The following is a 27693-nucleotide window of genomic DNA, read 5'->3' as shown; positions in this document are numbered from 1 at the left end:
CCGAGTAAATGTGATAAAGCCGGTGTCTGCAGGTTTTTCACATGCAACAAAACAACACTCATACTTTAGCTGTACAGTTTAGAATTTAATGTGCTGTTAAGTATAAACATCCTATTTTACATAATAAACAGAAATTAAGAGCACACATTCTGTTTGATTCACACTCAACTCATGCCAGGAATGCTGTCTTTTCTTTGGAGTTCTGAATAATAATCAAACTAAGACAACACTGCGATTTAATTACAGCATTGAACTTGTGTGTATTTGAGTTTCACTCCTGAAAAGGCTGAGGCTGGCTTAGAGAGAGCAAGAGAGAGCAAGAGAGAGAGAGATAGCTGTTAAGTGCTGATTTCATGTTAAACCTACAAGTGAACTGCAAATTTAAACCCTGCACCTCATGTCTGCTCTATGCAACAATTCTGTGCTAATTTACCTTTAGTTGGATACAGGATAGCGATGGGTGATTATGGGTGATATAGTGATATTTTAAGATGTTCAAAATAAATATCACAATATTCTGAAGTTTGAACAAACATTGGGACTACAGTCATTTAACTCAGCGTTTCACATACTACACTGGAATAAACCCAGGTAAACACAGCTCCTTATGCCGTCTGTGTAATAAAACATGCTATATTTATATCCTAAAACATAGTGACAATGTGATGTATATACAGAAGAATATAATGCTCACATTCCTTTAGCTTACTGGTATCCAATCATAAAGGAACCAGCAGAAAGGATCTAAGAGAAGAAGAGAGAAGTAGGTTTCTATTGCTGTAAGATATCACAGTAGAATGTCCCTTTTCAGTCGTGATTAAGTGACCTATACGCGTTCCTGTGTTCTAACATCAGCATCTTGCCACAACTAAAATTTTTCTCAGAAATGGAAACCTTATGGCAGAAGGAATTTATATAAACTATGCATCAGTGAAATATGATTTTATTCCAAGCAATATCTGAATATATCTCTTGGTCCATTTATGATGAAATGTGCACACAAAATCCGGCACATTCAAACGGTGTAAAATGAAAAACAAAGAAAGAAACAAACATACAGTCGAAGGTTTTTGATATGACAGCAGCAATATGTTAATTACTTAAATACATTAGTGGATAATTTATGGGTTTTGCCGTATTACTGTTATCATTATGCTTCAAAAATCAACAACCTTAAATGGACAACATCAACAGGGACATAACAGAACAGAGTGACATACCATTCAGTCCTTCACTAGCAATTCTAATGAATGTGTTCAAAAGTGGCACATAACTGGGTAGTCCTCAAAAAGCAAAAAGAAAGAAACAAACAAAATGATTAAAAGGTATTTTTGCATAGATCCATTATTAAACATGATTAATTGGGTTTGGCTATTTTAACGGCTAAAAGTGTCTCAGAGGCTTGTTTGTGCTTTGCACCAGTGTGCGTTCTCTTAGAGGCACAGAGTGGAACATTCCTGTCTTACAGACCTGGCTTAAGGGAAAAGATAAGCACATCTTATGTGTACAGTTTATGTTCACAACCATCAGGAGTTTCTTAATACAATATTAAATTCACTTTACTCTCGACTGCTTCAAAGCCTCAGAACACATTTCAACAACATTTAAAAGTAAACGCCAAAGAGCTTCTTCAACAAGTGCGCTACCAATCAATAAACATAAAGAAAACTGAATTACTCCAAAACAAAAATGTAAAACAGTTAAAAATGGGTTTCTTGGAATTGCCCATTATTACAATAATTAAAAGATAAAAATCAGTTAATCATTAGAGCACACTGTTTGTAATAGGGCAAAAAAACAGCATAAAGTAAATATACTTAAAGATATTTCCCCATACAGGACATAGAATATTAATACACTGTGTCAATCAGGTTCTATACGGCACTTTAACTTTAACAAATTAACTTAAGTATACACTGTACATACACTATGTCTCATACTACTTATGAGATTAGATTCTAATTTTTATTACCTGACTGATATCTTTAAAGTATATGCTCATCTCCACATTTGGAGTTAAAACATTTCAACATATGGACAGATTTACACACGCTGCATCTTGTCCCATACTGTTACACTCAAGTGATTTTAGTATTGGACGCGTAACTAGTGAATAACTGATGATTATATTTTTGTCATCTATTACATCACTGTAGTTTTAATTCTTCTACATTCCTGGTGGCTGTACTATGTCATTACTGTAAATACTGTGAGGCAGATTACATCACAGTGACAGATTATTTGGAGTTTCTATAGAGCTGAAAGCTGTAACACACTCATGCCACTTTTAGCCGAACTGTTCACAGAGCTTATGTTTTCAATGTAGCAGTGATGTGATTGTGTTATAAAATATATGTGTAATAATAAAAAATACTGCTTTATTAAATATCAATGCTGTTTTTATGCCTCCTTTCCCCTATTTTTGTAGAATGTTTTTAATTTCTCTGTGTTTTCTATTTTGAAAAATAGTGCTTATTCTTTCTCTTTTTTTTGAGAGTACACTTTCTGAAGAATGAAGGCTGGGCTTGACACAACATGGATTTCCTTACTTAAGTTTTGTTGCAACCATAGATATGTTCATTCATATGGTTTGAACAATCGTGAAAAATTGTAAATAATTCCATATTAATATAACATGTTAACGTTAGTGTATGATCATGTTTTCATCAGAAGCGTTTTAGAAATTCATTTATATTTCTGCATTATATATTTATATATATAATATATATATATATATATATTTCAGCATTTATAAACATTTCAAGCATTTAAGAGTATGCTAATACGGAATATGCATTTTCACCAGCCTTGCCGTGTGCTTAAGAACTTAAGAAGTGGACAGACTGACTTTAAAGACACCTGATACAAAACGGAACTATTTTGTTTGCAAACTATCTTTATATTATATGCATGCAAACACTATACGGTACCGCGTACTGACTATACACTCTTGAAAATAAAGTTCTTGGCTTGGACAAAATATTCTAGAAAAAAAGTATATATTCTTTAAATCATTCAACTTTAAAAAAGTGCTTTGTACCCACATTTACGAAAACTATTCTTTAGGTCACTAAGATTTGTAACCTAGCATCTCTCCAAAGAACCCTTTTTACCAGTTTTATTTTCAAGAGTGTAGATCGTGAATATTGAAGAAAAATATGTGTATTACTTTTCCTACACAAACCAACTCTCTCTCTAACACACACAATGCACACACACACACACACACATTCGCACCGTGTTAGATCAAATGTCAGATGATGTTAACGAATAACGACAAAAATCAGAAAGAGAGGATCCTGCATGGCACAAGATAATACACAGAATGCATAGTATTTTTTAAAAGAAGGGCCTTCAGGCCTCACTGAGTGGAGGTTGGTTGAAAATAGTTCCTCTGAAAGGCCAACAACTCCTATCAACAAAGCAGGCAGAGAAAGCATGACATAAGAAAATGAAAAAATTTTTTTCAAGTGCTTGGAAAAAAATGGAGCATGTAGCACTGTGGTGGAAGCCAACTCCACCTGCAAAAATACACTTTGCGAAAGATTTAAAAATCCCCCAAAAAACAAGGGACAGGAACATTTTCTGGAAGACTTGCTGCTCAAAGCTCTGAATTCTTCGTTTTCTCTGTGAGAGGTTCTGTCTCAGAAGGGTCGTCCTGAGGGAACACAACATAACACACCTTCTGCCCCAGATACGTCACACACTCTGAAAAACACACACGCAAAATTGGATTAATGGTGTGGGAAAATTGTAGTTTGATAATAAATAATGCTCAACTATTATCATGTATCAGCGGTAAACTGTGAGCACTAAAGCTAGGCCTTCAATATAAATGTATCTGTTAGTGCATCTATGGGATTTCTAGTGGTATGTTAGCTCTAAAATAATGGAGCAGTTTTTTTTATTTTATTTCTAACATCTAAAACCCATTAGCTAAGCTACTGCTTAGATCCACAGACAGGAATTCCAGAAGGAGTGATGTGCTTTTCTCTTGGTCCCATGATTTGAATCTCAAACTGTGATTTGTTGAAAAAGCTTTCACTCCCTAATTAACGTACACAGCCTTCTGTCCAGATTCTGAATTCAAATTCAATGGGATATCTTCATTTACTGAAATGTCCTTACCTTTATATGTATCATCAGCATGGAGTTACACTTGTTTAGCTCTAGGACATTGAACCCTGTTGTATTTGTGACAGCAATGGAATGTTACATAGCTTGAATTGCATCCAAACTACAGAGGCTGACCTTGCTGACCGTGTGAAAACTGTATTTTAGTGTGTGTGCAGACAGATTTAGTTTCAATTTGTTATACAAGAAATGACTGAAGAAATGTAGAGGAGAGACATCAGACAGCTTTTTATTTTTCATTTTTTAACTGCTTTTGCTGTCCATTAGAAATCGTTGTTGTGGAACTGAGAAATAAGCATAGAGGAAATAGGGAGGAGGTGAGGCTATGGTGCTGTGTGCAAAGATCTCAGCAAACAGAAGGAAGATTAGGTACTGCAAAGTAAGATGGAGAAAGACGTTTCCAGCATGGTCTTCCTCTTAAATTTTAGCAACAGTTATTTGCAAATAATTGATGTAGTCTTACTCACCCACTGCTCTATAGATCCAACGTGGCTTGTCTGACCAGTGCACTCCAATGAAGTAGATAGGAACTCCTGTGAGCATGATGACCAGGCCCATTCCACACACTACAGGCTCAGAATACAGACTGAAGCCCAGCAGCACTGCCCAAAACACAAGATAACTGATCGGGACCAACAAATTCACCTACAAAGAGGAAAAAAGAGAGTATATCAGCGTGCTAGCCGTACTAAGAAGAATTTGTTACATAAATTTACAAGTGCACTGCTACAAAAACAGAAATGATCATTTTTATCTCTGAAGTTAAGATAAAACTACAAGGTGTAAGTCCTGGAAAACACATCTAGTAAAACTCAGGGAAGTAAACGAATGAATGAATGAAATAGCAGAATAAAGAAAAGATAAGATACATCAAAAACTCTGCAGCTAAATTTCTTACATCTACTCAGCGCACTTCACATATCACATCTGTCCTCCAGCAACTGGACTGGCTCCCTGTCAATTTTCTTGTAAAATATACAATTATTCTTTTAACCTTTAAAGCTTTACATGGCTTGGCTCCGGTTTAACTTTCTGATCTGATTCTCCCTTACTGTACCCCTCTCACACTTAGATCTACCAACACTGGACTTCTTACTGTCCCTTATACCAAACACACAACCTTGGATGGCAGATCCTTTAGTGCTGCTGCTCCTAGTCTTTGGAACACATATATAATTACTATATTAACTATATAAATTGAACATATTATTGTTATTATTAATATTATATTACAAGAAGATGAATAATTCTAAAACATTCAGGGAAGTGTTACTCCAAGACATCACTAGACTATTAATGTAGTCAACTTGGAAAGAGACTGTGTTAAGCAATAAATCAAACTCTACTGTCAACTAGAATAGTAGTGTATGCAAAAATACATTGGTTGTGCATAATTACCTCTAAGTCTTAAAGCTCCCAGTGCTAGCTCCTAACAGTAAGATGAAATGCACTGTGCACAAGCAACTAGCATTAGTTCTGGACTGGTGTTGGTGTGTTTTTTTCCTTAACTATAGCGAATGAAATAGTTCGCCGCTAAGATTAAGCTAGGTTTACCTTAATCGGTCGGACAAGTTTGGGTTTTTTCCAGCGATAGTACAGCAACCCAGCAATGGTGACTCCATATGAGAGGTAGTTTATAAAAGACACATAGTTGATCAGGTTGTGAGTCTCACCAATACAGAGGATCACTATAGTCGCAGTACACTGAGATAGGGAGAAACAGAAAGAAAGAAAGATTAAATATAAATAAATGTTCACACAGTACTTTCTAAATGAATTATATCTGTTGGCTCAAATTTTTTAAATAAATAAATAAATACATAAACAAAAAAGTTTCTCTTACACAGACAAGCAGAGCCGGGATCGGTGTGCAGTTCTTTAGATGGATCATGGCCAGCAAGTAGGGCAGATGGCCTTCCCTCGCTCCAGAGAAACACAACCTGGGAAGAAGAGATGGTCATTTATGAATCAGCTGTCCCAGCACTAATGCAACTTTCTGAGAATGTCCACATGTCCTCACCTGGAGGAAGTGAACAAGTAGCCGTTAATCCCTCCAAATGTGGACAGGGCCACGGAGATGGGCATCACCCATGAGAACATCCCCAACAACTTCTCACCAAATGTCTGCAAGTCAACACAGGTTATATCAAACTGAGAAGCAAAAACCCTAATAGTTGTTTTCTCATTGTAGACACAGGCTGAAGTTTCTAAACAAAACCAAGCACTGGGATCAGAAGTAACTCACCACAGCAACGGCATTTGATGCAAGCAGCTCCTCAGGCGTCATGGAGGAGAAGTAGGCAATGTTTGTTAGAGTGTACACTAAAGTGACCAGAGGAATGGAGACGTAGATTGCACGTGGCAAGTTCCTAAATAAAAAACACACTAAAGTTACTGCTGCGTTATTTGTGTATGTGTTGTTATGTGAATTTGTGTGAATATATACAGTGATCCCTCGTTTTTCGTGGAGATGCGTTCCAAGACCACCCGCGAAAAACGAATTTCCGCGAAGTAGAGGAAAGATATTTTTTTATGTATTTAACGAGTATTTGGACATTTAAAAACCTCCCTGTTACTGTTAACAACCCACCCTTTGCATTAAGCAGTCATTCTATAATGTTTTTCAGCTGGAACTACATGTGATATCCTACCAGTTTCTTTAATAGAGTAATTCCTAAGCTGTGATTTAGCGTCAGTAAATTTCACTCGGATGTGGACATGAACAATACATGTACTGTACGTAAGAAATACTTGTAAATGATATATTTTGTCACCTACAGGCCTCTTCTAATACATGTAAATAATAAAAAAGCCCACGAAGTAGCGAATCCACGAAAGATGAACCGCAAAGTAGCGAGGGATTACTGTATACGCAAGTGTCAGAAATCTATCTTTGTGTAGACATTGCATACATACAAAGGAATGGTGCAAACCTATAAGTTAAAGGGGTTTTCCAGCCTTAAGTTAGTATTTGATAGTTTGTAATGTAATATTTTTCAATGTACCATTTAATTCTTAAGCCTCATCATTTTTTTTCCTTAATCTAGTTTCCCTCACTACAACATTCAGTTGCCAATACAGATATACACCAAACCAAAATAATACTGATGTAGCGTCTAGTACATGTGATATTTGGTTAGGTTCACCCTAAGGAAATAAGGAAATATATGTTTATGACTTCCTTCCTTAAAGGCAAGCCTTAAAAAAAAAAAAAAAAACATGAAAGCAGCTTCTTCCTCAAAAGTTCCTACTTTGTCTACGGCGACAGTTTGAGATGAGCAGGAATGTTTATGACAAATGACTAATTTTGACTTTCTCACATGAAACCATATATTAAATTACAAATAGCTTATTTATATTTATATTAAATTAAAATAGCTTAGTAAACGCTTCTGACATGACATTAATGAAATAGCTTGCTCTCCAATGCCTCAAGACTGAAGCCTAGTCCAGTAAATCCACAGTCTTGTGAGGAGAGAATTGGATGGGAGTTCTAGTGCTTGAAGAGTCCATAATTTTTAACTCACTTGCGAGGCTCTACCACTTCCTCTGTAACATAATTGAGGAAGTTCCAGCCGCTGAAGGCAAAAGAGGCCTGCAGAAATGCCAGGGCGATCTGCCCCACTGATGGATCTCGAATAAACTCAAATGCTGTCTGTGGCTCCAAAGCATCATAGTGCCCTACAGAAGAGAAACAGAGAAGAGAACGTGAGGGTCCAAAGTCCATAAGCGATTACTAGATATGTGTATAAAAGCTACAGGTGGACAATATGCCAGTTTATTTTACACCATCTGTTCAAGTCAAATGGAAAGAACATAAAAAGGCACAAAGCTGTGTATCAGATTTGTTGCTGGGAGGAGAACTCGACAATGAGTGGACTACTAGGATATTACATCAATCTGGGAATTCTCTTCAATTCCAGCTTATTGTAATTAGGCATTTTTATTATTATCATACATAACAATGCGAAACATTTGCTAGACATTAGAACAGACATTAGTGTAGAATTGTCATGGTCATCAGCTGCAGGTGTTAATGAACAGTGTGAGTGGTTTACTTCCTTTTTGCTCTAGTGCAGTTACAGGTCTATAGCAGTGCTTGTGTGGAGTTAGTTTAGTGACAAGTGACAAAAACAAAATGTATTTTAATCTCAAATAACCCTGTTTCCACTTTTCACTTCCAGTGAGAAGATTAGCCCCTGTTATTACCTTTTAATAATAACATACATTTTTCTAGCTCAATTTCTGAGCTATAACACTTTAACCAATAAATCTCTTATTAAACAAATAGCCCTTGCACAATACAATAAATTAGCAAACTAACCTACATAGATTTATAAAGCTGTTTAAATATATACAATGTCCAATATATATATATATATATATATATATATATATATATATTTTTTTTTTTTTTTTTCTTTCCTAGGCAAAGATATTGAAGGTGATACAAGAAAAGCAAGAAGGATAATAAGTCATGAGAGAGACTGAAAACTACAGCATGTAGATAATTCCTTGCATAAAACTAAATTCCTCACTGCTTGTACCTTCTTATAATAATAACTAATGTTCTGAAATTGTTTTGATTGCATAATGCTACCTGTTAAGGACATTCCAGTCACCCCAGTGGTCATTTAATGATGTGTTTAACCTAGAACTTTTTTTGAGATAATCACTGTGAATATGCAATGCCTTTCAGTGCCTTTTCTATTTTATTTATGTGTCTCTCTCATTTGTCTCCCTGTTGTTTTGAAGAATGCCTGTGGTTAAAATAAATAAATAAATGAGGACATGAACAAAAGGACATGAATATTTTGACACACTCAAAGTTATCACTATAAAACATCACAGTCTCAGCTTAAGAAATATTGGCCTCTGCTCTGTTATTTAGACCAGGACTACATCTGTTTCCCTGAACTCAATACTTCAACAAGGAAAGCAATAATCTAATCATAGTTTAATCATTAAAATGGCTCCATATTGAAAACATAATTATGGAAAACGTAGTAACATGCTTTCACTCAAATTTGCAGCCACATTTAAGCAATAACCTGTAATGTTTAATGCAGCTGCAAGAATAATATCCATGCTAAAAGTTTCAATACAGCAAGTAAATCATAATCTTTCTTCATGTGTTAAAGAGAAGGCCATGATCCTCATGGCAATACCAGATAAAACCAGCAGGTGCCAGTGATTTTTATTTTCACCATTAATCCATGGTTTTATGCTTCTACGTGAGTGGAACGTTCTTCTCTGTACAATTTAGCTCTATGTTACAAATATGGCAGGAAGAAATTAGGTTAAAGTTTGGGCAAAAAATATGTTGAACTGTCATCTTTTAAGATGTCAGTGCTGTCCAATTAAAAAAACGTATCTCCATTTTTGTCGATTTTTAACTCACTACAGGGGCAGTATGCTGGCGCAGCAAGTAGTGTTGCTGTCACACAGCTCCAGGTATCTGGGTTTGGGGGTTCGAGTCCTGCTCTGGGTGACTGTCTTTGAGGAGTTTAGTGTGTTCTCCCTGTGTCAGGGTGGGTTTCAAGTTTTTTCTTTTTTTATAATTTGTGTACTTGTGAAGCAGTCACCTTACTTTAAAATACATAAATATGAGGCTCCTGGTTGCCATCATTAAGAGAGCCAATCAGAATGCAACTGACAGAATCCTGAGAGTAAGGCCGGATTAGCGCACTGAAGGTATCAGAGTCTCCATCAACTTGTGTGCAGATCGTCTGTGGCTGAAACTTTGTGCAGTATAACTGCCTCTTTAATGGCCTCTATATTCATCCCAATCACTCAATGCTATGCTATGATATATGGGCATCTTTTCATTTTAACAAAATTGGCACTGGCTAGCATTAGTTAGCATTCTCCTCCAAATTTGCTGAACTTTTGCATGAATTTGCATTAGCAAAATTTAACAGTAATATTAACATGTCACTTTTCCCAAATGAATGATAGAAAAAAAAACTGTGCGTAGTTTCATAGCAAGCGACTAAACCCCTTGGTAGAATTGGCTATGACCAAATAAAAAGACCACATTTGTAATCAGGTACACATACACATGCACATACTCATAAATCAAGCCTATAAGGAAAAGAGAAAATCCTTCACAAAGAGGTCATTATGTTCTCTTCCTGTTTGACTTAGTGACTCGGATGTGTGTGCTGAGTGTATGCTACTCAACCCACTCTTACTGCCAGCCCCCACTGAAAGTGAAGGGAAGTAAATTATTTTTAATCATGCCATCTAAATGTTATCTTCAGCTGACTCCAATGACTGAGTCAAAGGAATGAGAGCCTATGAATATACTTTATATATCTTATAAAATAGTAAAATAAGAGAACATGATATCAGAACTGAATTTTACACACATCTCTAAGGTAAAGGAGAAGTGAGTGTTGAATATACAAAGCTGGATTTGGTAACAGATACAAATTAAATATCTGTTATAATATTTCAATTTAAAAACATGGTTTTGTGTAAAATATCCAGAACATTCATGTGAGGTCAGGAAAATCATAGAAGAAAGGGCCTCAAGTTTTTTCGATCACAATATTTCAAGAGTTCAATAAGGTTATGTAAACTACAGACATAAGGGTTGTGCGCTATATCTAGCATTACGACATAGAAGATATCAGGAGACAAGGTCAAGTGTTTTGTTGTTACACAAGTACGTACCTTTGCAAATTTGTACCAAGCCCACAACTATGATGAGAACAAGTGCAAGCAGTTTGCCGATCGTGAAGAAATCCTGGATGCGTGTAGCCCAACGTACACTGGAACAGTTCACCCACGTCAGCAGCACTAACACAAGGGCAGGGGAAGGTAGTGGAATGAGAAATATACATTCAGATTACTATATTGACTTGCACACATTTATGCAACTGTGTTAACTACACACATAACAGTCATTTCTTTGTGTGGTATTAGGATGCAGAAAAAATTGTAATTTGTAGCAATTTGTAGCATAATTTGTGTTGTATTGTCGATAGAAAACAATATTTTATAAAGACTTAATAGAGGCTTTTCTTATCAAAACAATCAAGAAAGAAAAACTGTATCAATATATAATCATTTAAAACTTCATTATGCAAGCCCATCACCTCAGACAAAGACGTAACAAGAAGGCAATATCCCTGTTGTCCCCACTCAGCTTGATATTTCTATTTTGTATTGCCAGTAACCTTCCCAAATTAATTTAATTATGTGAATATAACCTAATGCCAGGTATAAGATATAATGTAGCAAACGTTTTAAAAGTTAATATCACTGCCGTAATTACAACTTTATTAAACCTAGTTTTGCATTTTATTTCCATCTGAAATCTGAAATTAGCCCATTCCTAGCCATAACCCTAGACTAATCCCATTACCCTAAATTTCATGCTGTCATCCATTCAAGTTTAAAAAAAGAAACATAGCTATCACATGGCCCCTTTTAAAATTAAATCAATATAATCCATAAATACAAATTCAATAAATCCACACATTTACATTCAGTCTGATAGGGTCAGCATATATGGCATGTGTTACCTCAGCACAAAACACAATTAATTTAATTAAAAGTTTGTCATAAAAAAGCCTTGGTCCATGCCTTAGAGTGAAAGATCATTTCTGTGCCCCTGATATTGCAGTTTCTGAAATTCTGAAAGTGTAAAGAACAAACACACTCCTAACCTTTTTGACAGTGTCCTTCTGGTTCTCAGGATTACGTATTCAAATATTATAATGCCCTACAATGCATATAATGCTCGGTAGTGTGACTGTGACTCATGGTAACAGACATCCCCAACATACTCACACTCCAAAAATGAATTGAAGTCTCAAAAATCCTTGGATAAATACAGAGAGAGCTTACAGAGACTATAAATAAACTGAGGCTCTTTACTGCTTTCAGAAGAGGTCATTGTAATTACAGAGAGGCTTTCTGTACAGCTGAGTACAGTTCAGAACAGCTCTCACTCTCTCTCTCTCGACTTTTAGTGGAAGACAGACACATCATGCTGGAGTGGGCGCAACGTGGCTCAGCTTGGCCACGTGGTCTAGATTTCAGAGACCATGGCAGAGGAAAATCAGAGTCATATGTGCTTCACAGGCTGGAATGTGGTACAGAGTCGTGGAAACGGCCATTCACTTATGCATGCTGAGTGAATTATGGAAAATTCAGTTTAGGAGAGTAGTGAGTAGTGGTCCCTTGTTTCTGAGCCAGTATGCAGTTGTCATTCTGGGACACTGTCATTCTGGAAGCATAAAGGTGATTTGCATTTAACTTTCCCTCCAAGGGCTTCAGTGAACCTAAACATTGTCCCCGCAACATCACAAAGCCACCACACAATTGTAATGGTCAAGCATTCAGATATGTACTGTTCTCTTGGTGCATACCACACATAAAGTCAGACACGAACTGAGAACATAGGAGTATATAGTGAAGGTTGACTATATACACTGTTCTACATCCCTGCAGAGCCGTGTTTTAGTTTTTCTACCACTGAACATTAATTACATTTTGTGCATTTGACTTTCTGAGTAGGCCCTTGTTCAATCCTGCCCTGCTATATTATTACTCTGTGTATTTGTGGATGGACTGTTCTTGTTTATACAGCCTGAACATGTCCTGCATTCAGATTCCAAGTCATTTTTGCACAATTGCTCTTTTGTTTTTCCTTACACATCACACTACAGCACAGGCGTTAAATTCATCATTCACTAAATGTATGCTCTTGACCATCCATTATCTATAACCGCTTATCCAATTTAGGGTCGCAGGGGGTCCAGAGCCTACCTGGAATCATCGGGCGCAAGGCGGGAATACACCCTGGAGGGGACGCCAGTCCTTCACAGGGCAACACAGACACACACACATTCACACTTTCGAGTTGCCAATCCACCTGCAACGTGTGTTTTTGGACTGCGGGAGGAAACCGGAGCACCCGGAGGAAACCCACGCGGAGAACACACCAACTCCTCACAGACAGTCACCCAGAGTGGGAATCGAACCCACAACCTGCAGGCCCCTGGAGCTGTGTGACTGCGACACTACCTGCTGCGCCACCGTGCCGCCCCTCTTGACCATAATGTCCAAATGTATTTACTAATGTCTCTGCCACAGATTTAGCTATAAATGTTTGTTTAATCACCGTTGCTACAAAAACTCTAGCCAGTTGAGCAGTCTTTTTGACTCTCATTCTGCCACAAATATATTTGTTTTCCCACATGTTCCTAAAGCATGGATTGTCCAGTCTGGATTGTTTTTTTTATATATTTCACAGAGCATTTTATGATGTCAATTATTAAATGTATCATTCAATTGTGTCAAAAATGTACATTTTTGGAAAGGTTTCTTCACTCATTTATTCAAGGTTATAGTGTGAAGAACGCTCTTGTGCTGAATTTAACTCAAATTTAAAATCCATTACTGTACATCAACAAGTGTGTTTTACAGATAAGAATTTTGTAACGTGTTGATGTAATCATTTTATTTTCACATGCTTGTAAGCATACGTCTTAGGCAGTGTAAGAGTGTTGTGTAGCATTTGCAATTGTGTCGTTGACATAATATTTCATGTTCTTTCTATAGCACAGAATCACACATATAAATCAAGCAAATTCACCACACTATATTTTTTCAGTGTAGCTGTGTTTTACGATGGCACTAGTACATTTTGGAATAATTATACAGCACCAAAAAGCAGACAAATGGGGCCAGTCAGTAGGTTCCTGTGTGGGCACTAAACATTCTGCATGCATACACACTGAAGCTGATGTGGGCCTACACAGTGTGCGTGTGTTTGAGTGTCTCATTTCTTCAGCATCCTGCCTCGTTTCAAGACAGCTCTGGTGGAGATCCGGTGTGTGGAGCTCCGGAGGTCTGTCTCCAGGGCCTGCTGGCCTTGCAGACATAGCAATGTAGCAGGGGACACTGAGTAAAGGGGAGACGGGTTCCCCCTCTCATCCATCACCGCCTGAAGCTGCCCGCCCACCCACAAACACATATACACACACTTCAATGCACACTCTCTAACATTGGGTATCTGTCACACGCCCCAAAATAAACAGCTTCCGATAGCACCCAACATCCCCCCCCCCCCCCACACACACACACACAGTTGACCAGCAATTTGATTCAGTTCCTTTTTTATGCTTATTACCATTTAACTGTGGATTCTACAAGCCTGTCTAGAATAGTCTTATAAAGAAGAGGATATTAATATGTAATGGCTTCAATATCTGTATAAATTAAAGTTCTTCCCTGGGCCAGTGATTGAACCATGGAACATGCTACCCATACTCAGATTGTTACTATTTACTTACAGTGGTACAGTGATATCATAACCTCACTAGCTATAAATTGCAGGATTGCTTAAGTGTAGAACAATGACCCACATGCTATACTACATGCATCCAAGCCTCTTTGATAAAACATCTGCCAGGTGCTTCAATTACTTCTCGTTTCCTCTTTTCAGACTTGACTTCATTTCCCCCTGAGGATATAACTAAGCGGAAGTTATTAAGAGTAGCCAAATGGTGTCAAACGAACACAAAGCTAATGAGAGGAGAATTTCAATGAAGTTCCAACTGCTCTCTTTTTCCTGCCAGGCTAAAAACACTCAGGCCAAAGGCAGAGAGGGATTTCCCTATGCAGCTAATTGACCCATAAAACCAACAAAAAGACTCTAGATACAAAGATGGAGTAGAAATCTCTTCTCTGGGCCTGCAATATGCAGCAAACAAGAGGTCCTGGCCATGGCCTTCACAGTTACTAAAAAAGCTAACCCAATTTAAACTTACTCCAAATATACAAACAACACCCCCACTAACAAACTAATTGACCACCACTTTATGAATGAATTTACCAACAATCACTGTACTCAAGAAAAATATTAAGTGAATGTACAATACTGACTGAAAATCTAAAGCACATAGCAACCGTGAAAAAATAAACTCATCCATCCATCCATCCATCCATCCATCCATTCAATATCTGTAACCGCTTATCCAGTTCAGGGTCGCGGTGGGTCCAGAGCCTACCTGGAATCATTGGGCACAAGGCGGGAATACACCCTAGAGGGGGCGCCAGTCCTTCACAGGGCAACACACACACTCACACATTTGCACACACACTCACACCTACAGACACTTTTGAGTCGCCAATCCACCTACCAACGTGTGTTTTTGGACTGTGGGAGGAAACCGGAGCACCCGGAGGAAACCCACGCGGACACAGGGAGAACACACCACTCCTCACAGACAATCACCCGGAGCGGGAATCGAACCCACAACGAAGCTCTGTGACTGCGACACTACCTGCTGCACCACCGTGCCGCCCGTAAAATAAACTCATGTAAAACAACCTTCCTTGTTGTTATTTAAGAGTTAAAGATGTTGCAGTATGATGCAAGCCACCTTTTTTAAACAGTCCTTCAAATTTAAACAGGTCTTAATTATGGTTAGAATTACCAATTATACATTAACTGCAGGCTGAACTTGAATGTTCTTCCCAGTTGAGTCATGTGTTTGTGTGTATGTATGAGTATGAGTGTGTGTGTGTGTATTCATGTGTACGTGTATAATTCTGGGTCATTCACAGGTTCATACCGTTATCTTCTTGGTTTCAAACAGTGTCAGAGAACACTGTGTTCTTAGGTGTCCTACAGATTGGTTTTGTGCCTGTGTGTGTGTGTGTGTGTGTGTAAAAGAATCAGGATAATCAGGAGTTTAGAATATTGGAGTCAGAAAAGCTTTCAGCTTTCAATCATTATATTATCATATAATGTAACAAATCTAAAGTTAAATCAGTCTTTTTGTGCTCAATGGCCAGATTTGTTAAGAGTGTATCTGATGTTGTTTCTGTTGCACTGTGCTTTTTGTGTTTGTATGTCATGTTCTGGTGTTCTGGATACCTCCCTCACAGCTGTGTGTATCTGGGCCATCTAGGGTAGTGAGATGTGTGTGTGTGTGTGTGCTTGTGCTCGCAATCAGACTGCAGCAGTCTGACCTTGTGACATTCATTCAGAACATTCAACAGGGGAGGGCAAGTCTTTCATGCTCTCTCACACACTCATTCACACACATACACGCACACACACACACACACACACACACACACACACACACACACACACACACACAAATTAACACAAACAATTAGTGCAGAAAAATGAACAAAATGAATCACAAAAGGACATAAGCTCAAATACCAGAAGCAAATTCCCATAGCACATCAACCAATCAAATCACACAGATCTACAGACCCAGGATCAAAAACTAAAGGCCATAACTTAGATTATTTTGTTTCTCTAATGCATAGCCCTTACTCATTCCTTCCAGATCAAATTGTTGACTAGTGTAGCTGTATCATATTTAAGAAACTGGGGAGGAAGCTTGAGTTTGGTGCCAAGAAATGCTCCGATCAATCCCACAGAACTGAGATTTTACAGTGGGAACTAAAGCTTGGAAACATGAAAATATATAGATATTTAATGCTATAATAATGTTACACACTTTCATATATGTTACAAAATGCAGTCAAGATATGTTTATTAAGATAAAAGTCCCTTACAAATGTATTCCATAAAATCAAATATTTCTGAATTACATTTGCAGTAAATATACAGTGGAAGGTCCTGCACTTTCTTTCTCCAAAGCTCTGTCTTAGAAATTGGTTTTGTTTCAGATAATCATTAACATATTCAATGATCCTGAGGTCAAGGCTCTGGATAGGCTGGAGTTTGTTCTGAGAATATCAGCACATAATTTGTTTGATTTTAAAAATGTACTTTTTTTCTCAGTTTTTTAGTAACAGCTTACTTAAAAAAACTAATAACCAGTTGCATATTTCATTAAAATAAATGCATAAATACATACTAAATAGATATTGCTGAATTTAAAAATAGTCTTATTCCTTTTCTTTTTGTTTATTGCTAACTGTTGAAACATAGTAAAAGACCATACTTTATTCAATGTTTTTACCAATTATTATCTAAAAGTCCAAAATCAATGATTCATCATTGCCCTCAATATCCATCAAGTATCAAAAATCTGTCTTTGTCCTCATCTGGCAGGACTTTACATGCACCAGACACTCCACAGTGCCAATTAAAAGATCGTATTTCAGTCCCTTCTTTTAAGCCTTGACAGCGGATCTCTACGGGGATTGGCTGAATTCGGCGGCATTCGCAAAGCTCCGCCTAGACAACCTTATTTGTTAAATTGCCCCAGTGACAGCCAACAATGCACAATGAGGGTGGCACGCCCCAGGGCCGTAGCAGCCTCAAAGACTGGCACCATTATAAAGTCTGACGCTTCACCGTGTGAGGGTCAGGTGCTTGGACATCGCGGCCACACCGACCTTCTGCTTCATGTCTCACATGTCCTGGCTCAAGACAAACACAACCAAACAACTGCTGGAAAACCCAAGACATTTTCATTAACTCTTTGGCTTAGATGGGCCAAGGCCCAAAGTTTCAATCTCAAAATACTGATCAATTTGATCTGTTTATAGCATGACATGAGTATAAACATGCTTGTATATATTTTGTAAAACTATATGTTTTCATAATAAAGCCTTTAGGTTTAGTCTGACAGGAAGTTTAAACGATATTTAGAAGGGCAATAAATAATTTCTCCAATGATCCTCTTCCACTTTTTTCAGGTGTTATGTGCCAAAAATACCCCAAACATATGAGGAACCCACTCTATGGAGCAGAAGCTGGTTTATCATGGACTACTAAGCAAAATGATTCATGTTTGTTGAATTTTACAGAAAAATATAAGGAATAAAGAAACAAACAAACAAATTAGCTTTTTCATAAATATCAACTGCTCCATTTTATCAGCTAAAATGTCTTTATAGTATATTTGTTTATTTATATTTTTATAGGCCTAGTAGCTTAATGCATTGTTCTGGATATGTGTTTGCTCAATTTTATTTGTGGTAAAATAGGGGAGCATTGAGATAGCAACAAGATCGCATGTCTGTAATATGTTTCTAGTTCTCCACTTTTAGTCCACCCTCCCCACAAAAAAAAAAAAACAATAAATAAATTATAATTTTTTATTATTTAATTTCTAAAAATCTATTTCTTTGTTTCTGTGCTGAGATGAACAACTGCCCATTTTGAATCACGTGATACTGGAGAAAGGTTATTCACACTGTGGTACTCCTGCCATCCATCCAGTTTTGACCACAAAGCAGCACCTACACTCACCTTTCACAACAAGCCTCAAGGTTTGGGGATTCCTGCTCACCTCAAAAGACGTTACCTGCATGTGCCAGAGTATCTAAACTTCACATCCAATGACTGACTGATGAGACTGGTCTCTTATTTTACTCTAACTATAATTGCTCCTTGTCCACTTGCATCACAATATACTTTCTTAAAACATCTTTTTACCTTGATGTTGTTATAGATCAACGTATGCTCATTATCTCAATCGGACATGGTTATTCCTTTACCAAGGTCAGCATGGCTTGCTCATTTGTGATTAAGACTCTACAAATATCATTAAACAGAACTGAATTTGAATTGAATCACTGTGAGGCTGATAACTATATACGGATTATTTTACTTCACTGTCAGGTACAGCTAACATCAGTACAAAACAATGATTTTATAGGATTAAATGTTTACATCTAATACATCTACATATTCATCATATCACTCCATCAAAAACATACACACTAACAAACTGAGAAAGAGGGGAAAATATCAGAGTAACTGTTTATCTTTTCAGCTCTGGTGCTTATGATATGCTTTAGATTCTGTAGCCAAAAATAGAGATGGATGCATCTTGTCAACTCTGCCAGTGACACGAAGAGACATGCTCTAGGAATTGGCCTATGAACAAACACAAACAACCAGACACCCCCTACACACCTTCTCATATGCTCTGATCACTTAGTCCAGATCATACAGGCCTAAACCAGCTGAGTCACGAGGCTACTGGTAGCACACACACACTCTTACATGTACACCAGCCCCTCATCATGTTCTCTCTCTCTCTCTCTCTCTCTCTCTCTCTCTCTCTCTCTCTCTCTCTCACACACACACACACACACACACACACACACATATAGTGGACTCTAATTGACTGGTATAATCCCACCAGCTTTATAAATATTCTGACTCTGACATGAGCTCAGCTGAGTTTATAGCTGCCCACGAACATTCTGGGCTGGATGGTTGTGTGTGTAGTACTCACAGATGCAGATGGTAGAGAGGAGGCGAGTGGCGATATAGGGAGGCAGGCAGTTGGGGAAGGCTGGCTGTAGCACATAATTTGAAAAGGTGAGGGCAATCACAGCCAGTGTGGTGGGATACATGATCCATACTGCACTCCATAGCAACAAGAACCTGGGGTTAGAAACACACATACAGGTTACACAAATATATTTAACACTATTAAATGTTAAAAAAGACTAAACTCTCTTGGGCTCACGATCAACTAAGGTGCTATGTTATTATCAGCTAGGCTGATAGTCATAGGTTTTTTTTGAACGATTTAAAATCTTTAGCACACTGCCACATCAGTGTCAGTGCAGCGCTGAAAATGATACACCACCCTAATCATACCTGCTCTGTGATGGTCATGTGGAGGCCTTGACCACTGGACACATGGATTACATTCTGTAATGGTTGATCTACAAACTGTTCCTGTATGGTCAGTGGAGCTGATAAAATGGACAATGAGTGTAGATACAATGCTCCTATTTCGATGATTGTTCAGATTTTGCTATTGTAACACTGCAATTTTTATTGATAGAAAAGTGTAATATTAGCTTATCCACTCTGAATGACACCTGGCTCTCATTGTCTGCATTTAGCAGATACTCTTATCCAAAGTTACTTACAATCCTCTCGTGCAATGTACTATTAGGAGTTTTGCTCAAACACTCTTATTGGTGTAGCATGTTGTGGTCACTAATGCAGGGAACTGAATCTGAGTCTACCTACATACTGCATGTATTATTTACCTAGAGCACTAGGTAATTATTTCCCCTAAAAACCCAGTCATATTACAGAGAGTTTGCTTAACTGCCTAAACAAGTCATATCTGCATAACATGTAAAATAAAAAAGATAAAATATAACAACACCATACCCCACCAATCCTCCAAAGATTTCAGTGACGTAGGAGTAATCTCCCCCTGATTTGGGAATGGTGACACCTAGTTCAGCGTAGCACAGAGATCCCAGAGCACAGATCCCTCCACCTAGAACCCACACGATGAGTGAGAAGCCCACGCTGCCTGCATGCTCCAAAACTCCTTTGGGTGAGATAAAGATGCCTGAGCCAATGATGTTACCTGCAGTAAACAAAATAACTCATAAATACATTCATAAGAAGACATCTTAATGTTTATCAAACAAATTATATTTAAAAAAACTGAAATACTGGACTCTTAGCTGTTGATATGTTTTTCCATTAGGTTGCAATAATTAAATCCGCCTCTGGCCTCTGCCATCTTCTTTGAGAATAAGCCTTTTGCCTCATAAATCAATTGTGCAGTTCATTTGTGCATGTTTAAATCTTTATGGCATTTGTTAATGGCAATTATAAAGTGGGGTGAATTAACCATACTCTTCTTCTCATGTTTATTCTCTCTTTTTTTTTTGTCTTTTTAACAGACAGTGTTACTGGCCACACATAATGATCAGATTAAAATTTGTGTTTAAATTTACACTGATGTTCTTGTTTATGCTTTTATGAGGACAGAAATCCGACCCTTGCTTTATTGAACAGGCCGTCTTCCCCAGCTGTCAAAATGCCTGTGTCTCCCAGGCCAGATCAGAGGGAAAAAAAGAACAAAAGAGAGAGAAAAATGAAGGAAACAATGTTAAAGTTAACAGAAACTGATTTCAAACCTGATATTAGATTTCACAGGTACTTAACTGGGAATTTGTGAAGAGCAGGTGAATCTGAATAGAGCTGGCCTATACAGAGCAAGTACAGTAAATGTTCTGCTTGAAAAATTTTGAACAATACATTTCCTCCTGTCAGAACTGATCTCTAGACCTTCACTAAGAGTCTGGGGGCTGCAGAATTACATAATACCGTTTGTTTGGGGTTTTGTGTTTTGGTGCTCACATGAATTAGAGTTAGGTAGCAAGTAAATGTTCGCCCAGAGCTTCAGGGGTTTCCATGATGAGTGGAAAACACTGGAACAAAGCTGGACCCCAATCACTACTCACTCAAAATTCAGACCTTGCATTATTTATCATTTATAGATTGTCTGAAGGTGACTGACACACACACACACACACACCTGGTTTAAGCTTATCATACTCATGATGCAAAGATAAATTTTGAATATGTAAGCTAGTTCAAATTCACACTGAAATAATGCAATTACATATTTGTTTACATTATGTAGTAATGTAATATTGCTAAACAATTACAAAAGTAAAAATATTTAGGATGATAACCATAAATCCCTTAAAATTTAAAGATACTGTTTAATTAAAGTGAACTGTCAGATTGGAAATTGTCCATATGTTGGACCAACATGGTGACCAAATCACATAAATCATCAACCTGTTCAAGTTTTAGGCACAATAATCGCAAGAGATATCAATCCAAATTTTACCATAAACTATACTCTCTGCTGACTGGTCAACTTGTTCCTTGTCCTGGCTTTAGATTCCCCACATTGCCAGTAAATATTAACAATTCTACCCACAGCTGTCAAGCTGTGTTGTTGTTATGAAGGATAGCCATTTTGTGGTTGTTTCGAGAAGCATGGGTGATACTCACAAAAAAAAATTGACATGTTATCCAATAAATCCCTTTCTCAATTTGAGCCCTAAAAGTTTATACAAAGCTTTATAAGAACACTCAACACATTACAAAGACAGCACATGTCAATATCTGTCTCTTAAGCCTGGCATGCTCTGTGTAATTTCAGAAACTTTATGTTTGTCTGACAAGTAAAGCTGCACATTTTAATTGTTCGTCTTGTATGGCAGTGGCTAATAAGGCCAAATTACATGTGCTGTGGGTGCTCACAGTGTGCATGTATCGCAACACCATACAGAGGTTTCTACCAATTAGCAAGTTCAGAAGTGCATCATAAATGCTGGGAAAACGTATAGCTATATTGACTTTAGCCATAGGGCTCACAAAAATTCCCCAAAAATAGAGAAGATGCATACGGACCCTCAGGTGTCTTGGAAGATGTGGACAGAATGCTTTGCCTATATTGTAATAAGAACTGGAATTAAGCTAAATTTTGGTTGCACTTGACATTTTCCAATTCAGATTTAACTTGATTTGTGTATGCTATTGAATGTTATTGACTTCTGCTTTGCATTCATGCCACTGTTGTTCATTTTAATAAACCGTTATGCAGCAGCAGCAGAAGAAGTCAGTAAATGTATTGTCCTATATTTGTAAACACAGAGGATGTAGTGATTGAAATATATAGTATATGCAATGAATGGGCCCAGGACCAAACTGAGCCATACGTTTCACAGCTTTCACTAATTAGATGAATTTGCTGCTTGTCCATTTAGAACCTTTTGGAGGAAATAGACCTCTTTCTCACACCCATTCATCCCCCAGCTCTTTCAGAAAGTGGGAGTTTCTTTCAGAAATAAAGAAACGGAGAGGGATGGAAGTGCTTACTGTTTGGAATAAACAAGTAATACTCCTATAGAATGGTATACTCCCTTGTCTGAGGCGTTCAGCCAGAAAGTAAGAAGTGTCTGTTCCTAAACGGATCTCGTAATGTTGACCTTTATCACCATGGATAATCCATCAACGGCTGGCATTCAAGTTGGATACTGCAAACTCTTGCATGAATCTTCCAGTGAATTTAAACCCCCAACAGGCAGACATGTTAGCCTGGGACTAGAGCTCAGCTTACCAACAGAAAGGTTGGTAAATGTAGCTTTTGTGTGGTTCTGTGGCCCCTGCTGTTTGCTTTTAAAAGCCTATGTTGTTGCAGTTAAAAACTGGGCTGTTGTGAATTTAAATTCGCCAAACCCTACAGTAGTGTCCAATGAAAAAAAATTAAATACAATATTTCTGATGGAAACTTCAGCACAAACCCATACTTTAACCTCAGACGACCTTTACTTTAGCAGCTCAGAAATGCCCCAATGCAAACAGTGTGATGAAAGCCATCATACAGTCTCCATTCAACAATAATCCATGAATATAATACACTTGTTATCTGCCATGTTAGTTGACTATTGTATGTGTATATTGATGTCTGTGATCTGAGCTCCTTATACTTAATAAGAATTAAGATTGTGTTTGGTCTTTGCTTTGCTTTCTTTAGAATTTGATTTAGCTTAAGCTAGATTAGAAACATCTTTCTTGTTCTGTTCTGTGGAACTGTATCCAAAAGCATACCAAAAGAGCACAAAAAAGCCATGATAACATATATTAATTAATTGTCTGTAACTGTTTGTCCAGTTAAGGGTCACATATATAGCTTCCCTGCAATGACTGGGTACAAGGCAGGAACACACCTTGGAGGGGGCATAAGTCCATCAAAGGGCACCACACACTCACAGAGTCACTTACACTCTCCCATATATGGACACGTATGCACAGCCAATCTAAGTACCGATGTTTGTTTTGGACTGTGGGAGGAAATCTTAACACCCAGATGAAACCTACGCGGACAGGGAGAACACACCAAACTCCAATCAAACAGGGCCTCAAACCTACAATCTCAGAAACCTGGAACCGTGTGAGGTGTCCAAAAACTGTATCTCCAAAATAGTAACTTCATATGAGAAGGAAAATATCTTCTTAACTTTAAATGGAAGTCAGTGTATAAGGATTTTATTCAAAATAATTTTGGTGCATTTCAATTGGTCCATTCATCATGAAATTTCACACAATGTAAGAACAGATGCTGTATTCAAATAATGTACTAAATTAAAAATCTAACAAATATGCATATACATGTTTTTAACTGGGCAGCTATGATATTGTTTCCCACACTGGAAAGACCAGTCTAACTCTGACAGGTCAATAAATAACACCAATGTTTAAAGACATTGTTTGCAAGGAGTGAGGAGAATCAGATCTGGAGATTTTCTACAGATGTCCTTTCATGCACTTAGCGAACAGTGGGAGATTTTCTTTGTCAGATGAGTTCTCACCAGACTTTGTACTATGGGGCTAGCAGAAAAAAGTCAATGTAAGGTCTGGGACAAATGTTATGAATCTTTGCCTTCACAAGGTAAAACATTTCTGGGTTACTGTGCATGTGTGAAAGGGGCTTAAGATGAACCCCTTGTGGCTACAGATATTCACCTGCACACACACAATGAACTAAAATATGATAAACACTGAACGGCATAAAACATGCTTTGTACAACATACAACAGAATTTTTCTTTTGTATTTAACCCATACATCGCAATAAAAACACACACACACAAACTAACTACTGCACTAGAGGCAGTGAATACACACATGGAGCTTCAGGCAACCTGCTAGGGGGCAATTAAGTGTCTTGGGGTTAAGGGGTTATGTGCCTTGATCAAGGGAAATTCAGATGTGGATGGAGGGAGGAGACAGCGCTGCCATAGCCTGACGACCATCTCTTCAGAAATTTTACTATGTCTTGCATCAATGCAAACCATAACAACTGTGATTGGTCAGTAGTTGGATGGATATTTTTTAAGTTTTAACTGAAGATGTACAGAAACATGAACTCCTCCACACTATAGAGACTGCAGACAGCAGCAAATTCATGGTGAGAGATTTCCTCAGACATAATGTGGAATAAAGAAGTTAAACAAAGGAAAAAATAGATGACACTGAAAGGAAAAAAACAGCAAGCAGAAATTGGACTTTGTATTTGTGTCTTTCCTGGCACCTCATGTAAACTATGCTCTGTTCCAAACAACAACCTACTCCTTAAATACTGCACTGTGGTAATTTATAAAAGTAATTCTACTACACCACAACATTCTACTACATAGTGTAGAGGGTGAAATTTGAGATTCATCCCTAGTGGTGTGGCAGTGTAATTGCAGAGATAAGCATCCACCAAAGCAGAGGTAAAAACACTCACAACTGCGTAGGGCTCTTACATAGCGGATCTGTGTCAAGTCAACGCATAAGTATAAATCCGCTTTAGATTGCAGATGACCCCAACTGTATAATAACCATTAAAATCATGAAATTAAAACTGGTTTACTGTGGGATACTCACAAGTGTGGGTACAGTGAGCATTTTATAACAGCTTCAAACTCAGCCCTGTCAATTAAATTTTTAAAATCTGAACATAAATTTTAAGACACCTAGCTCTCATGATCCAAATCTGACCCAGAGGTGTCCTTTAAGACTGCATCTTATGCCTGTTAGCACCAAACAAATTTTGTACTCTGTAAAATCATCACAATAGCCGTCTTAATTCCATCCTCTTCTAATCTTGATCTTCCAATAAAACCAATTGTGTATAAAATTATCATACACTTTTAGTCTTGGCTCATACAAATAAAGACCTGCATGACCTACAGTCCTTGCAAATTAAAAGTCTGTGACCAAAACCTAATTGTATTACATGTGAGAAAGTGTCAAACATTTTCTTTTAAAAGTTAGGGTGACCAGACGTCCTCTTTTACCCGGACATGTCCTCTTTTTTAGACTTAAAAAAATGTCCGGGCAGAATTTCACAAACGTCCGGGAAAAATTTTGTTTTCCTAGAGCTTACATAGAACTTCGAGAAGCGTTTCGTTCACAAACTAGTCCCGCCCTCCCCTACTCCGATTGGTTCGCTTGAGTGAGAAGGGGGCGTGGTGAAGTAGCCTAAAATCTTCGGATTGGACGGTCAGACTGTAGCGCTACCGTTATTGGTTGATAACCTTCTCTGTAAACATTTAATTGGTCAGTCTGCACGTCAGTAGTCCTTGTTTACGTCAGGCAATGCTCATGTACCTACCCTCATCTCGAGCAGCTATGCCGAAACGTAAATGTAAGTTCTTGTGAGAGCTCATCCGAGACGTGTCCTCTTTTTCACCATCTCAGATCTGGTCACCCTATTAAAAGTAGCCAATGCGTGATAAGAACACTGGTAGCAGGTGGGGACTGGCTGCCATTGCATCATCCAGGTGGATCCTGTACACTGGTTGTTGAGCAAATTGCCTAATCTTCCAAATAATATAAACTGTTTTCAATGTCCAGAAATGTGCTGTATGACTAAATTAACATTTTTTATATTGTTGTTATCATTTAAAAATGTGAAATAAATAACAAAAATATCTTACAGCTGTAAAATGTTACCTGAACTCTTATATAAGTAATTATTATAAAAATATACATTATCTGACACGATAAGTTGAAAAAAAAAACATCAGGCGCCACGTGGTGCAATACTATACTTTGCTTTTCCGGATAGAAATATGACACCACGTGTTGCACGCTCGCTGTATTAAAACGGAAACAAAGTAAAGGCCTGGCTCGTTCTGAAACAAAGAGCGAGAGTTAGTGCTTTACATGCTTGTGATTCTTCCTCAGTAAAGTTACAGGCTTTGGGCAGGCTTATGAGTGATGAAGATTAAAGTGTGTGTGTGTGTGTGTGTGAGTGTGTGTGAGGTAAACGCGCGCTGCAGCCACGTAGGCGCGCCAGCTTCTCCAAGAACTGATGCAACGTGCGCAGAGAGCGAGCGAGACAGAGACAGAGAGAGAGAGAGACCAACTGTACTCAAGTTTTCGTTATTTATCTCTCTCCTCAAGACTGCCCACGTCCAGATAAACACGCTAGACTCTTTCTGCTGAGCTTCATAAGGAAATGAAGTTTTAACTTGATCACTCGTGTCCTGTTTTACCTCAACACTGTGTTTGTAGTTTAGAGGTGTGAGTTCACACTATTCCACACTCTCATTTCTATGCTACACAATATATTACGATACTTTATAGACTATATAATAAGACTATATTATTCCAGTCATACCTAACTCTGGTTTTTGAAATGAATAAAAACAACAAGTATTGTAGAGTACAGTCTTTAAGTTTTAGGTAGGTGTCTCATGGGTCTGTCAGTATAACAATGTCAGGTTTCGGGTTTTAACGGTACACCTCACCTCGGCACTACGGGTTTGACTTCACGTCACACGACATTCCAACGTTGCAGATTTTACCTCAGAATGAAGGTGGTTTCTAACACCCAGGTGTAGCTTCAGCTCAAGAGACTTAACGTATATGTTCATACCTCTCTGTATGATGCAACTCGCAAAAAGTTCTCTCTTCCTCTTCGTTCTCGCCGCTTCTTTTACCTGAAGTGTTGGATCTACTTCACTGTCACTGAGGCCATTTAACTGAGACAAAACTCATTGATAACACACACAAACACACACCTCACTGAAGTACTTAAGTGCTTACCTATGATGATAGCGCACGCGCTCAGCAGACCTATCTCTTTCTTGAGTGTCACCCTCTCCTTCGAGCCGCTTTGGTTTTTCTCTGAGTTTAACAGAGCGCCGGACTCCGGACTTTTGGCGCAGTTCCTCCGGTTCGCCTCGGTCCCTTCCATCTCGGTCGCTGGGGTTTATTTTAATTTTGAAATCAACAACAGGTAACGAAACCCCCATAAACTGC

At 37.9% G+C, this 27693-nt stretch overlaps 1 protein-coding gene across 1 annotated transcript; it reads right to left on the bottom strand.

Moving 5' to 3' along the window:
• Positions 1-98: 98 nt before the first annotated feature.
• LOC136677990 (asc-type amino acid transporter 1-like) lies at positions 99-27693 on the bottom strand. Its single transcript, XM_066655729.1, has 11 exons — positions 27478-27693; positions 20234-20438; positions 19335-19486; positions 10813-10938; positions 7662-7815; positions 6380-6503; positions 6155-6258; positions 5978-6074; positions 5689-5838; positions 4602-4779; positions 99-3708 (listed from the first exon to the last, which is right to left on the bottom strand). The coding sequence occupies exons 1-11, from the start codon at positions 27626-27628 to the stop codon at positions 3602-3604; spliced, it is 1548 nt and encodes a 515-aa protein (XP_066511826.1). The 5' UTR covers positions 27629-27693; the 3' UTR covers positions 99-3601.

Source organism: Hoplias malabaricus, chromosome Y (genome assembly GCF_029633855.1).
Source record: "Hoplias malabaricus isolate fHopMal1 chromosome Y, fHopMal1.hap1, whole genome shotgun sequence".
NCBI classification, from domain to species: domain Eukaryota; kingdom Metazoa; phylum Chordata; class Actinopteri; order Characiformes; family Erythrinidae; genus Hoplias; species Hoplias malabaricus.
The sequence above is the reverse complement of the archived record's forward strand: the minus strand, read 5'-3'. Positions and strand labels throughout refer to the sequence as shown.

Excerpts from the sequence above, each read along its gene's own strand:
- LOC136677990 (XM_066655729.1), bottom strand. The coding sequence starts at position 27,628 with ATGGAAGGGACCGAGGCGAACCGGAGGAACTGCGCCAAAAGTCCGGAG. Across the intron at positions 19,487-20,233 it reads ATCTTTGGAGGATTGGTGGG|GTTCTTGTTGCTATGGAGTG; the intron begins GTATGGTGTTGT and ends TTCTAACCCCAG. Across the intron at positions 5,839-5,977 it reads TCCCGGCTCTGCTTGTCTGT|TGTACTGCGACTATAGTGAT; the intron begins GTAAGAGAAACT and ends TCCCTATCTCAG.